The 14,696-nt window shown below is 44.9% G+C and overlaps 1 protein-coding gene across 1 annotated transcript in view; it reads right to left on the reverse strand.

Annotated features, from left to right (window-relative positions):
- Gtf2b (general transcription factor IIB) overlaps positions 1-625 on the reverse strand; it is a 38,219-nt gene extending 37,594 nt beyond the window's left edge. Inside the window, exon 1 of the mRNA XM_004653666.3 lies at positions 506-625. Within this exon, the coding sequence (XP_004653723.1) occupies positions 506-522 (17 nt within the window). The 5' untranslated portion in view covers positions 523-625. The remainder of the gene's footprint in view (positions 1-505) is intronic.
- Positions 626-14,696: the final 14,071 nt, after the last annotated feature.

Consider the following 14,696-nt stretch of genomic DNA (forward strand, 5'->3'; position numbering starts at 1 on the left):
AATATATTAGATAACGACCTCCCAGGATTCATGAGCAATTTTCTGCAGGCAAGGTAGTCTTCAGACATTTGAACGGAAAAAAAAAAAAATTTTTTTTTAATTTTTTTAAGAATCCTTTTAGCAGAGAGCGTAAGTGTTCTGGGTCCACTTCGCAGGGCCCCCGGGATGGCCATCAGTCTCCAGCCGGTGACCAATGCTGACGTTGCCCAACTTCCTAGCTAAGCTGTCAGATCGACAAAGACCTGCGGGGGGGGGGGGGGTGCCCCCTTTCCCGCTCTTTGCAAGCCGGGGTATCGTGGACCCTGGGGGCTGGATGGGCCGCAGGTGGAAAACCCTGCGTACTACAAATTAAAGACAGTTGGAAGTCGCTGACAAAGAGACGCCCCGCCGCCGGCCGGGCAGGGCGGCCGGGCAGGCCCGGGGGAGGACGGCGCCGCGTCGGGCCGGCGGTCTGAGCGCTGAGCCCCGGCCCGGCCCACACGGACACGGACTCTCGCACACTCACCGGCTGGTAGACGCCATCTTCGAGGCCCGCGGTAACAGAGGCACGGAAAACAGGAAGAGCGTCTGGCGGCGAGACGCTCCCAGTCCGGCTTTTATAGACAAATCATCTTGGCAGCCGGATCCGGGCGCGGCTACGGGTCGAGAGGAGGGACAACAATCTTCCGTTCCTCCGCGCCACGTTCTTCGCGTTTTCCTTTTTTTTTTTTTTTTTTTCATCCTTCCTTTTTTTTTCTTTTCTTTCCTTTCCTGTTCTGTTTTGAAAGCTGCGTGTCGTAACCTGAAGGTGACTAGACTACTCCAGAAAAACCATTCAAGAAATATCAAAGGAAGCTTGCAAACTATCCATGCTGGAAATTCTCAATCCAACTAGGCATGGTGGTGCCAGTTTGCAATGCCAGCACTCCACTTCGGAGATGGAAGCTGGAGGATTGGGTGTTCTAAGCCAGCGTCGGCCACACAGCAAGTTGAAAGCCAGTTTGAGCTACAGGTGACTCTAGCTCAAAAGAGACAAAACAAAACAGAAAAGCTGGGCATGGTTCCTCATTGCCTTTAATCCCAATACTCGGGAGGCAGAGGTTGGAAGATCGCTGTGAGTTCCAGGCCTGCTTGGGACTACAGAGTGAGTTCTAGGTCAGCCTGGGATGGAGAGTGAGACCCTACCTCTAAAAAAAAGGAGAAAAGAAAAGAGCCAGGTGTTGTGGAGATAGGGTTGTCATGAGTTTAAGACCAGCCTAGGCTACAATGAGACCTTATCTCAAATACACAAATACACACATACACGTGCACACACAGCAGCAGCAGCAACAACAAAAATGTCACAAAGCAAACCTTGGTTTTGTAAAATAAGTTCACACCTCTATGAACTAATTCTTCTCACCACCCCAGAGTCAGTTTTCCTCATTTAAGCGTATTATCCCCAGGATAATTCCTTCTTTTTTTTTTTTGGTTTTTCGAGGTAGGGTCTCATTCTAGCCCAGGCTGACCTGGAATTCACTATGGAGTCTCAGGGTGGCCTTGAACTCACGGCGATCCTCCTACCTCTGCCTCCCAAGTGCTGGGATTAAAGGTGTGCGCCACCACGCCCGGCTGATAATTCCTTCTTAATAAGGAACTTGGGGGCTGGAGAGATGGCATAGTGGTTAGGTGTCTGCCTGCAAAGCCAAAGGAGACTGGCGCTCAATTCCCCAGGACCCCCATAAGCCAGATGCACAAGGGAGCACATTCTCTCTCGGCCTCTTTCTCTCAAGAAAATCATGTTAAAAAGAAAGAAAGAAAGAAACAAACAAACAGAAACAAAGAAAGAAACAAACTAACTTTTTTTTTTTTTTTTTTTTTTTGGTTTTTCGAGGTAGGGTCTCACTCTGGCCCAGACTGACCTGGAATTCACTATGGAGTCTCAGGGTGGCCTTGAACTCATGGCGATCCTCCTACCTCTGCCTCCCGAGTGCTGGGATTAAAGGCGTGCACCACCACGCCCGGCTGAAACAGACTAACTTGAGGCTGGAGAGATGGCTTAGCAGTTAAGGTACTTGTGAAACCTAAGGACCCAGGTTTAATTCCTCAGGACCCATGTAAGACAGATGCACAAAGTGGTACATGCGTCTGGAGTTCATTTGCAGTGGCCTAGAGCAACCATTCTCTCTCTCTCTGTCTCTCTCTCTCTCTCAAATAAAGAAATAAAAATAAAATATTGGGGATTAAAAGGAAATTGGCTGGGTGTAGTTACCAACCCCTTTAATACCAACACTTGGGAGGCAAAGGTAGGAGGATCACAGTAAGTTCAAGGCCACCCAGAGACTACATAGTGAATTCTAGGTCAGGCTGGGCTAGAGCAAGACCCTAATCCAAAAAAGTGGGGTGGGATTTGTAGGGGAGAAGGAGGGAGGGAGACGGAGACAGAGACAGAGAGCATGATCGTAGGCTCTTAGTAAGAACAGCTGTCAGTCAAGTTCTGTCATCAGGAGCATGCCATGAGCTCTGCCCTGTGTATCGTCAGTGTTTGGTGGTGGGGGACAGGAATAGTGCATGCCTTGCATATCCTTTTAGAATTGGCAGGAGATGAAACGAAAGGCAGAGATATAGGCCCTGGCCTGATTGGATGAAATAAAAAATATTTATTTTCTCCATGACCTTTGAAAATATGGGCTACTGTACAAGTCTGTAATCCCAGCACGGAGGAGGCTGATGCAGGAGGACTGAGAGTTTCAGACAGTCTGGAATACAAAGTAAGACATTGTTTCAACCTCTACTCCCATCCAACCCTCACTTCAGCAAAAAAAAAAAAAAGGTTATAATAAAAACACCACCTGGAGCCTGGCGTGGTGGTGCACGCCTTTAATCCCAGCACTCAGCGGGGGGCAGAGGTAGGAGGATCACCATGAGTTCAAGGCCAACCTGTGGCAACATAGTGAATACATTCCAGGTCAGCCTGGGCTACAGTGAGATCCTACCTACAAAATAACAAATAAAATAAAATAAAACAAAACACGTTCCTGGTAAGGGACCACTCTGGACACTGTAGAGATTCTAGAACTTGGAAGAGAGCTACTATCTCCCACTGACACGAGGACTCGCTTTTCAGTAACAAGTTCGTTTATGTGGGAATGAGACTTCAATGTCATGAGGTAAGCAATGTTTTCCTTAGCAGATAGGAGATACAGCATTCTCAAAAAGAACAAGAAGCGGCTGGGGATGCGGCTCGGTGGTAGAATTGTTATCTGGCACGCACAAAGCCCTGAATTCAAACCCCAACACCACAAGAATAAATAAGTGTTACAAGGAAGAGCAAGAGTTGTGAGAGACAGGAACATGAAACTGCAAGCTGGAAGGCTGCTGCTGGGAGCAATTTTTTTTTCTTTTCTTTCTTTTTCTCCAATCAGTCAGTATGAAATTCTAAATTGAAACTTATCTATACTTAAAACTTAACTATATGTGGTATTTATTTTTCCCTCAGTCTTTGGAAAAAATTTTAAGATGCCAACCCATTTTAGCTAGGACAAGTGTCACCTGAAAAGGGCTTGAGGGTGCTCCACGCCACTCCGTGGGGTTTTCATGGAAGGACTTAGCTACTAGATCAAGATGAGGGGCCTCTGGCCATCTTCGGAGAATCAAAAATAAGGACTATAAGTGGATTCACAGCAGATACGTAGCAATGTATCCATTGGAGGAAGAATCCATCAAAGAAACTGAAACTATAGAGAGGAGTCATAACAACTGGCTAAATTACACCTGCCCTTACCTACTGGGTCTCTTACTCGTCATAAACTTGCAAGGGTTTCTTCTATTAATATGTCACTGGCAAATAATAATGTATTTCAACATTATCCTGTTTAGACATTATTTAGACATTATTTCTGATTTTTAATTTTTTTTCTGATTTATTTTTATTTATTTATTTGAGACAGAGAAAGAGCGTGTCAGGGTCTCTAGCCACTGCAAACAAACTCCAGATGCATGTGCCACCGTGTGCATCTGGCTTACGTAGGACCTGGAAAATCAAACGTGGGTCTTAAACACTAAGCCATCTCTCCAGCCCTTCTTTTTGATTTTTAAAATCAAAATACACATATGCATACACAGCATACATACATAGAAATTTTCTCACCTACAGATAAGTTACCTTGGTTAGCTTTTGTTTGTTTTTTGTTATTTTTTGTTTTTTTGAGGTAGGGTGTTGCTCTAGCCCAGGCTGACCTGGAATTCACTATGTACTCTCAGGATGATCCTTCTACCTCTGACTCCCAAGTGCTGGGATTAAAGGTGTGCAACACCATGCCCAGCTTAGGTTAGCTTTTATCCAAATTCCTCATTTATAGGGGGCTGGAGATATAGCTCAGCAGGTAAGATGCTTACTTACAAAACCTAATGATGCCAGTTCAATTCCCCAGTATCCACGTAAAGCCAGAAGCAGAAGGGATGCATGCATCTGGAGTTCCTTTGCAGTGGCTAGAGGCCCTGGCATGCCCATTCTCTGTCTCTCTTTGCTTGAAATAACAATAGTTTTTAGTTTTATAATTTATGAATATTGATATTTTTAAAATATATTATTATGTAAAACAATCATGTTAATTTAAACTAACTCATTTTTGCGGGGGATAGGGTCTCACTCTCGTCAAGGCTGACCTAGAATTAACTATGTTAATTAACTATTAACCTGGCCTTAACTCAACTTTTTAATCTTAATTTTTAAAAAGTAGTAAGTATGCAATGTAATGGGTTTCACCTTGACAGCTTCATAACTCATGTTGTTAACTTAGAATTTATTTAAAAAGGGCTAGGGAGAGCCGGGCATGGTGGTGCACGCCTTTAATCCCAGCACTCAGGAGACGGAGGTAGGAGGATAGGATCGCCTTGAGTTTGAGGCCACCCTGAAACTACCTTGAAAAACCAAAAAGAAAAAAGGGGTGGGGGGCTAGGGAGATAGCTCAGAGGTTAAAGGCACTTACTTCCAAAGCCAACTGGCCTGGGTTCAGTTTTCCAGCACCCACATAAAGCCAGATTCACAAAGTGGAGCATGTGTTGAGTTCATTTGCAGCGGCAGGAGGCCCTGGTGTGCTCTTTCTCTCTCTTACTTTCTCATAAAAAAGCAAAAGAAGAACATATCCTTTTAAACAATTTATTAGGAGAGTTGAATTTACTACTGTGAAGTCACAACTTGATATGCTAGTTATATTTCCTTTAAAACAAAATGCTTTGGCCTGGTGTGCTGGATCATGCCTTTAATCCCAGCACTCCCAAGGCAGAGGAAGGAAGATCACTGTGAGTTCGAGGCCAGCCTGAGGCTACATAATGAATTCCAGATCAGCCTGGGCTAGAGCGAGACTCTACCTTGAAAAACCAAAAAGAAAAAAAAAAAAAGCTCTGTTTCTTTGTTTGTTTTGTTTTTAGAGGTAAGGTTATCTTTTGTGTCTGGATTCTTTCATTTGGCATAATTTTGTATTGTACGTTGATTTGGGTTTTTTTAAATGTGTTTCGTTTGTTTGTTTGTTTGCTTGTTTTTCTGAGGTAGGGTCTCACTCTAGCTCAGAGCTGACCTGGAATTCACTATGTAGTCTCAGGGTGGCCTCGAACTCATGATGATCCTCCTACCTCTGCATCCCCCTACCTCTGCCTCCTGAGTGCTGGGATTAAAGGCATGTGTCACCACACGCCACTTGTTGACTTTTTTTTTTTAATTTTTTTTTAATTTATTTCTTTGAGAGCGACAGACACAGAGAGAAAGACAGATAGAGGGAGAGAGAGAGAATGGGCGCGCCAGGGCTTCCAGCCTCTGCAAACGAACTCCAGACGCGTGAGCCCCCTTGTGCATCTGGCTAACGTGGGACTTGGGGAACCGAGCCTCGAACCTGGGGTCCTTAGGCTTCATAGGCAAGCACTTAACCGCTAAGCCATCTCTCCAGCCCATTTGTTGACTTTTTTAACACAAGGTTTCACAGTGTATCCCTGGCTCAACCTGGAACTTTGCAGCCCAGACTGTTCTTGAACTTGTGGCCATCTTCCTGCCTTGGACTCTCAAAAATGTGGGTTTTAGAGGTGTGAACCACCACACCCAGCTTTGGAATAATGTTCTGAAGGTTCATGACATTTAGCTCATGGCCTCACTTTCAGAAATATTGATATAGAAATGTCTGTTATGAATGTGTCAGGGAGGTGGCATTGGATAAGATGGTGATTTCTTAACTTTAGCATGGATTAGCAAATATTTCTTTGGAAATACTAAGACATTTTCTATTGGACAAAGAACAGGGGATTCGGTGAAATGAATGGGATGATGAGCCTAGGATGTAAGATTCTCTGGGCCAGTCTCATTTGCCTAGAGTTGCTACAGGCTCATAATTTTAGAAATAGAAGGTTGGGGCTAGAGAGATGGTTTAGCAGTTAAGGTGCTTGCCTGAAAAGCCAAGGGACCACAGTTCAATTCTCCAGACATAAGCCAGATGCACAAAGTGGCACATGCATCTGGAGTTCATTTGCAGTGGCTGGAGGCCCTGGCGTGCCCATTTTCTCCCTCTCTCTCTCTCTTTCTCCCTCTTTCCCTCTCTCACTCTCTCAAATAAATAAGTAAATAAAATTTTTAAAAAAGAAATAGAAGGTTGTCAATTTTTCAATTCAAATTGAAATTTCATGAAAATGTGCGAACCCCCCCCCCAAAAAAAAACACCTGCCTTCAGAGTATAATTTTTTTTTGAGGTAGGGTCTCTAGCCCAAGCTAACTTGGAATTCACATTGTAATCTCAGGTGGCCTCAAGTTTACTGCAATCCTCCTATCTCTGCCTCTCGAGTGCTGGGGGTAAAGGCGTGCATATCAAGCATATCAAGTATATTGTTGAGTATAATTCTCAACAATTCTTCTTCGGGGCTGGATGATGGATCCGTGGACAAAGTGGTAGCCACGTGAGCACCTGACCTCAGATTCCCTACAACTCATGTCCAGCTGGATGCTGGAGTGTGAGCATCTGTAATGCCAGCACGGCTACAGAAAGATGACAGGAGAATCTTCCAGAAGCTTGCTGGCCAGCTCAGGGCAGCAGTGAGAAGCCATCTCGCTTCAAAGTGGCAGGCGAGGGCCTAACAGGGCCTGACTTGCACATGCGTACTGTAGCACATGTGTGTCCACACTCACATATACACGCGCCAAACACTTTCCTGTGTGTGTGTGTAATATGTGCAGTGTGGCACAATATGTGTTGTATGTACTACGCGTGCAGATACAGCACAGCACACATGCATGTAGAGATAAGAGGAGAACGTTGGGTTTCCTGTCTGTGTTGTTCATATATCTGCATATTTCCGTGAGACCTGTTCTCACCCCGAACCCGGAGCTGACAATTTGGGGCAGCGAGCCTCAGAGACTGCATTCTCTAAGATTGGGTTACAGATGGGCATGGTCATGACTAGCTTTTTTCTTTTTTTCGAGGTAGGGTCTCACTCCAGCCCAGGTTGACCTGGAATTCACTATAGAGTCTCAAGGTGGCCTAGACCTCACAGCAATCCTCCTACCTCTGCCTCCAGAGTGCTGGGATTAAAGGTTTGCACCACCATGCCCAGCTTAAAAAGATTTTTTAAGTTTATTTGAGAGAGAGAGAGAGAGAGAGAGAGAGAGAGAGAGAGAGAGAGAATGGGCATGCCAGGGTCCTCGGCTATTACAAAGGAACTCCAGATTTGTGTGTCCCCTCATAAGCATGTGTGACATTGAGCACTTGTGTCACTGTGCATCTGGCTTATGTGGGACCTGGAGATTCGAACATGAGTTCTTAGGTTTTGTAGGCAAGCACCTTAACTGCTAAGCCATCTCTCCAGCCCAGGCCCTCATGTTTTAGAAATTTAATTTTTATTCATTTATTTATTTGCAAGCAGAGAGAGAGAGAGAGAGACAGAAAGAAGAGAGCCAGATGCACTGGGGCCTCCAGACACTGTAAGCAAACTCCAGATGTATGTACCACTTTGTGCATGTGGCTTTGCATGGGTACTGGAGAATTGAGCCCAGGTGATTAGGCTTTGCAGACAAGCACCTTTATTGCTAAGCCCTCTCTCCAGCCCTCAGGCCTTATTCTGAAGAGCTCTTTACCAGTGAGTCATCTCCCCAGCCCCTTCTATTTGTTAACTATGTGCATGTGGAGTGCATGCATGTGTGTATATGTGGAGGTCAAAAATGGTTAAATGGGCCAGGTGTGGTGGCACATGCCTTTAATCCCAGCACTCAGGAGGCAGAGGTAGGGGGATTGCCAAGAGTTCAAGGACACCCTGAGACTACATAGTGCATTCCAGGTCAGCCTGAGCTAAAGAGAGACCCTACCTCAGAACTTCCACCCTTCCCCCCAAAAAGAAAAGAAAATGGTTTAAATGCCTAGTTTGAAATCACACATGGAAGAGCTGAGATTAGAACCCTGGCAAAATGCTTCCAGAGTTCAAAATTCAGATGAATAGCATTTAAGATTACTGAATCAATTTAAAAAGCAACGCGCGTCCAGCATTCGTGTGGGCTTGGTTTTATGGGGCAGCTGTGATGGAAGATACTCCGGCCAGTTGTCCACAGAAGGGACTTGCGCTTGCCGGACCACGTGCTCTGAAACTTAAATGAGCCTGGCTCGTGTCCCATTGCCAAAAGTACTGGCATATGTCAAATTGAATGTAGCAGTTCTATTTGTTTGTTGATTGATTGACTTGAAACTTTGATTTCTGTGTGGCTTGTCTTCAATTTGAAAACAAATGTGACTTTCATTACACAAAGCCAGCAACTTCTCCAAGTACACACGGGCTTAAAACATTAATAAGTAAGTAGAAACTATGACCCGTCAGCTGTACCCTCACAGGTCAAGGAGGAAGACTGCTGGAAAAAAACATGTCCATGCAGCAGTAGTTTTCTTTTGAAACTGTGAAATTGCTAACATCCAAACAAACAACCTTCCAGGGTTCACATTAAATTTCATTGTTATTTTGCACTAAGTATGCATCTTCAAATGTTTTGCCACACTAGTGTTTTAGGCATCTTGAAGTTAGTATTTTCCTCCAAACAACAACTTTCTCATTGTATAATAAAATCATAAGAATTTGGGCTAGAGAGATGGCTCAGTGGGTCTGAGGGCCTGAGTTCTATTCCCTAGCCTCCATGTGAAGCCAGATGCACAAAGTGGTACAGGTATCGGGAGTTCATTTGCATAAAATATTCCAGGTCATCCTGAGCTAGAAGGAGACCCTACCTTGGAAAACAAAACAAAACAAAACAAAATTTAATCTAGAAAATGTTTTTCCTTCAAATTACATGAATGGGTTTAGTCAAGTGACTTGTTAGTTAATTCTTTTTTTTTTAAGGCAGGGTCTCACTCTAGCTCAGGCTGTCCTGGAATTCACTATGTAGTCTCAGGATGGCCTCGAACTCATGGTGATCCTCTTACCTCTGCCTCCTGAGGGCTGGCATTAAAGGCATAAGCCACCATGCCTGGCCTCCATCTCATTTTCTTTCTATCTGGCTCTTTCTCTCCATCTCTGTCTCTCAGAATAAATAATAATAATAAAAATTAGCTGGGCATGGTGGTGCATGCTTTTAATCCCAGCACTCGGAAGGCTGAGGTAGGAGAATCACAGTGAGTTCGAGGCCACCCTGAGACTACATAGTGAATTCCAGGTCAGCCTGGACTAGAGCAAGACCCTACCTTGAAAAACACCCCCCCCCCCCAAATTTTAATGTCTAGTGTGGTTGTTCATGCTTGTAATACCAGCCCTAGGAGGTGGGCCGAGGAGGATCTCAGGTGCTCACCGGGCAGCCACTGCAGCCTAACTGGCAAGCTCTAAGTTACTGAGAGTCTCTGATTCCAGTAAGGTGGGCAGCTTGAAGAATGACATCTGAGGTCATCCTCTGGCCTCTACACACAAGTGCACAGATGTGCACACACACCTGGAGATAGATAGATAGATAGATAGATAGATAGATAGATAGATAGATAGACAGACACACATACATACATACATACATACATATATACATATATAATGTATGTATATATGTATGCATACACACAAACATGCATTTATCAAATGCATACTTCAACTCTTGGACTGTTCTTCACCCTAATTAAGTAAAGTGAATGAGATTTTACTGGAAGGATTCTCTATTATAGATTGATTGCTTGCTTCCACTTCTTTTTTTCTTACTTTCTCTCTCTCTCTCTTTCTCTAAAGTTTTCCAGTATGCCTGCTCACTGCAGTGATTTCCACCCTAGGGTTTTGTTCTTCCCCATTCACAGGATGAAAGGATTCCGCCCCAGGCTTGCGGGCAGCAAAGCGCTGGCCGCCCGCTGTCATGTCACTGATATTCTCCCAAGCAGCTCATCTCTGCAGCGTCGCCTGCTCGGACACTCCCGGAGTCCACTTGACCACTGCTGGCCTTACTACCGTCTGAGCATTAGCAGTGTGCTCCCTCCTCAATCAAGTCTTTAACTGAGGATTCCGGATGGTAGTGGCTTTGCAATCACAGTGTTCCTGATTTAGCCTCCCTAGTTCTGAGATTATAGGCATGTACCATAAGGCCTTGTTGGGGATAAATTTGCCAAGTTAAAAAAAAAAAGAAGTAAGTTGGGTGTGCTAGTACACGCCTTTAATCCCAGTGTTCGGGAGGCAGAGGTAGGATTGTCATGAGTTCGAGGCCATGCTGAGACTACATAGTGAACTCCAGGTTAGCCTGGGAAAGAGCCAGACCCTACCTTGAAAAACCAAAAAAAAAAAAAAAAAAAAAAAAAAAAAAAGAAGGTAAGGCTAGAGAGCTGGCTCAGCAGCCAAAGGCACTTGTCTGACAGCTGGGTTCCATCCCCAGCACCTATGTAAAACTGGAGACACCATGCATGTGTATCCATGAGTGTCTAGAATCCTTATGTTGCTATAGCAATAAGCGGTAGAGCCACCTCGAATGCTTCCTGAGGCCGAGAAGTTTACAAGAAGGATAGCCCTAAAGGGACCAGTTTGCTGTGTGCCCATTTCTCATTGACTCCTTACTTTTATTCCTTCTCCCCATCATTTCCTTCCAAGACTGTCTTCCTGCACTCCGTCAACACACTTTCAGGGTCCTTGAGAAGAGTTCCCTCTCTGGGAGAGACTCTAGCTGCCATGTTTCTACACCTCCATTCAGTTGGAAGTAGTTCGAGATCTGATGTCATGTCCCCAGTCCTCTAACAGTAGTTAAGGATGTCTTCTCATGCTGGGAGCACACCTTTACTCCCAGCACTTGGGAGGCAGAGGTAGGAGGATCGCTGTGAGTTCGAGGCCACCCTGAGACTACATAGTGAATTCCAGGTCAGCCTGGACTAGAGTGAGATGCCTTCCTCGGGAAAAAAGAAGAGTGTGCCTTCTCATGAAAGGAGGGAATAAGAGGGAGGTACTGTTGGAATAACTGGACCCCTGAAGGTAAAAGGCAGGAAAGTTTGTACTTGCTGGAAATCAAGGATGATCTGACTTCTTATGCCCTGTGTAGTCCCCTAGACTTGTTTTTCCATAAGCAACCAGGAGGGAGGTCTTTCATTGAATTTAAACATTGTGGTTAGTCAAATTCAGCCTCCAGAACTTGGTATCAGGGCTGGCCTCTTCCTGAGACAACCCCTAGCCCTAACCAACCCAGCTAGCCCTCTGGTTCACCTGAGCTGGAAGACAGCCCACCACCATAATGTTATAAGTATCTTTGCAAGGAGAGGGCACGCTCTCTGACCACTTGGGAAGTTCCAGCTGTGGGTGAGTTTTGCCCTCCGGTGGGCCTGGGCTGGCTCGACCCAGGCTCAGCCAGAAGGGCCCCCTTGCCCTTATTCTCCATGTGGGTTCCTTTATCCCCTCCAGCTCCCCACATGGCAGAGAGAGAGCCTAGTCACTCTTTGCATTAATATATTCAATCTTTTGGTCACACACGTTACTTTTTTCTTTCTTTCTTTGCTTTCTTTCTTTTTTTTTTTTTTTTTAGTTTTTCTGAGGCAGGGTCTCACTCTAGCCCAGGATGACCTAGATATTTACTATGTAGTCTCAGAGTGGCGATGAACTCATGGCAATCTTACCTCTATCTCCTGAGTGCCAAGATTTAAGATGTGTACCACCATGCCAGGCTTTATTGGAAACTTTCATAAATATACATGATGTACCATGATCACAATTCCCTCCCACCACTTTCCCTTTCCTCTCCCAAATCCCACCTCCACTGAATCCCTTTTTCTTTTTTTTTTAATATTTTACTTTTATTTATTCATTTTGGGATGGGGCAGAGAGAATGGGCACGCTAGGGCTTCCAGCCACTACAAACAAACTCCAGATGCCTGCGCCACCTTGTGCATCTGGCTTCCATGGGTCCTGGGGAATTGAATCCGGGTCTTTTGCTTTTGCAAGCAAGCGCCTTAACAACTATGCCATCTCTCCAGCCCATGATTCCCTTTCTTTCCAACTAGTCTCTCTTCTATTTGGATGTCATCATTTTTTTCCCTCCTATTATGCAGGTAGCAAGCATCAGCCACTGTGAGGTCATGAATATGAAAGCCACTTTGTATGTGGAGGCCAGTATTGCAGTACTGCTCCCTTCCTTTGGCTCTTACATTCTTTCCACCACCTCTTCCACAGTGGTCCCCAAACCTTGGAGGGTGTGATAGAGATGCCTCACTGAGTGTTGAACACACCACTGCCACACAACTAGCTTTTTTTTTTTGGTTTTTCGAGGTAGGGTCTCACTCTGGTCCAGGCTGACCTGGAATTAACTCTGTAGTCTCAGGGTGGCCTTGAACTCATGGCGATCCTCCTACCTCTGCCTCCCGAGTGCTGGGATTAAAGGTGTGCGCCACCACGCCCGGCACAACTAGCTTTTGAAGAACTCTTGTCAAATGCTCAGTCTAAACATGTCTCCTTCCCCTTTAGGCTGGGCTCAACTCAGGCTGTAGTCTTACATGATTAACTCTAGTGGAAGTGGGGCTGGTTATCTCTTTTATGTTATGTGAAAGCTCATCCATATAACACAATGACGACAATAAAACTCTACTTCCTGCAAGCCAATGGTCTGATTTTATTACCAGAGATGCTGAGAACTTTGTACTAAGCTAAATGGTCACGCACCCACCAAGACTTGTATTATCAGTTACTTTTTCATTGGTGTGGACAAATACCTAACCAGTACAGGTTCAAGAAGGAAAGAACAGGGCTGGAGAGATGGCTTAGTGGTTAAGCACTTGCCTGTAAAGCCTAAGGACCCTAGTTTGAGGCTCAATTCCCCAGGACACACTTAAGGAGGCGCATGCAGCTGGCGTTCGTCTGCAGTGGCTGGAGGCCCTGATGCACCCATTCTGTTTCTCTCTCTCTCTCTCTCTCTCTCTCTCTGCCTCTTTCTCTGTCTGTCAGTCTCAAATAAATAAAAACAAACAAAAAAGTTAAAAAAAATTAAAAGGACCTATTAAAAAAAAAAAAAGGGCTGGAGAGATGGCTTGGCGGTTAAGCGCTTGCCTGTGAAGCCTAAGGACCCTGGTTCAAGGCTCAGTTCCCCAGGACCCACGTTAGCCAGATGCACAAGGGGGCGCACGCATCTGGAGTTCGTTTGCAGTGGCTGAAGGCCCTGGCGTGCCCATTTTCTCTCTCTCTCTCTCTCTGCCTCTTTCTCTCTCTGTCTGTCACTCTCAAATAAAGAAAAGTAAAAAAAAAAAAAAAAAAAGAACATTTTGGCTTGCTTTCACCAAGGTGACAGCCTGACTGTCATAGATCTCATCCCTTCAGTACTCCTTATTTAGACTGGAAAGCATTTAGATGAGAGCGGCCTGCCTTGTGCATTGCTGTAATCTTCACATTTGGAGGATGTGGCAGGAGGATAGTTGAGGCCAGCCTGAACTATATAGCAAGACCTTATCTGAATATCTTTAAATTTGGATTTATTAATATAGAAACATTGACTGGATATACATAATCTGAAACTCTGGCGAAATGCTTCAAAATCTGTATCTTTTTGGGTTCTATTGCTATGACAATGTATTGCAAGTATCAAGTCCCATACCATGAGACCTTGTGTCATATACAGAATTATTTAAAACATTGTATTGAATCACCTTCAGGCTATGGATTTATAGTAGATATGAAACAAGTGAATTTATTTAGACTTGAGTCTCATCTTCAAGGTAGCTCATTATGTATATGCAAGTATTACACTTGTTTTTCAAGGTACAGTCTTGCTCTAGCCCAGGCTGACCTAGAATTCACTATGTAGTCTCAGGGTGGCCTCGAGCTCAGGGATTAAAGTGCCCAGCTATAGATAGTTATTTCTGCTTTCTGAAAAAGTAAAATTCTGAGTACAAAAAGACAGTATCAGTCAGGTGTGGTGGCACACCCCTTTAATCCCAGCACACTAGAGGCAGAGGTAAAAGGATCGCTGTGAGTTTGAGGCCACCCTGAGACTACATAATGAATTCCAGGTCAACCTGGGCTAGAGCAAGATCCTACCTCAAAAAAAAAAAAAAAAAAAAAATCAGAAAACAAAAAACACCCAAGGGGCTGTAGAGATGGCTTCACAAGTAAGGGGCTTGCCTGCAAAGCAAAAGGATCCGGGCTGGAGAGATGGCTTAGCAGTTAAGTGCTTGCCTGTGAAGCCTAAGGACCCCGGTTCAAGGCTCGATTCCCCAGGACCCACGTTAGCCAGATGCACAAGGGACCGCACGTGGCTGGAGTTCGTTTGCAGTGGCTGGAGGCACTGGTGC

Source organism: Jaculus jaculus, chromosome 19, assembly GCF_020740685.1.
Source record: "Jaculus jaculus isolate mJacJac1 chromosome 19, mJacJac1.mat.Y.cur, whole genome shotgun sequence".
NCBI lineage: Eukaryota > Metazoa > Chordata > Mammalia > Rodentia > Dipodidae > Jaculus > Jaculus jaculus.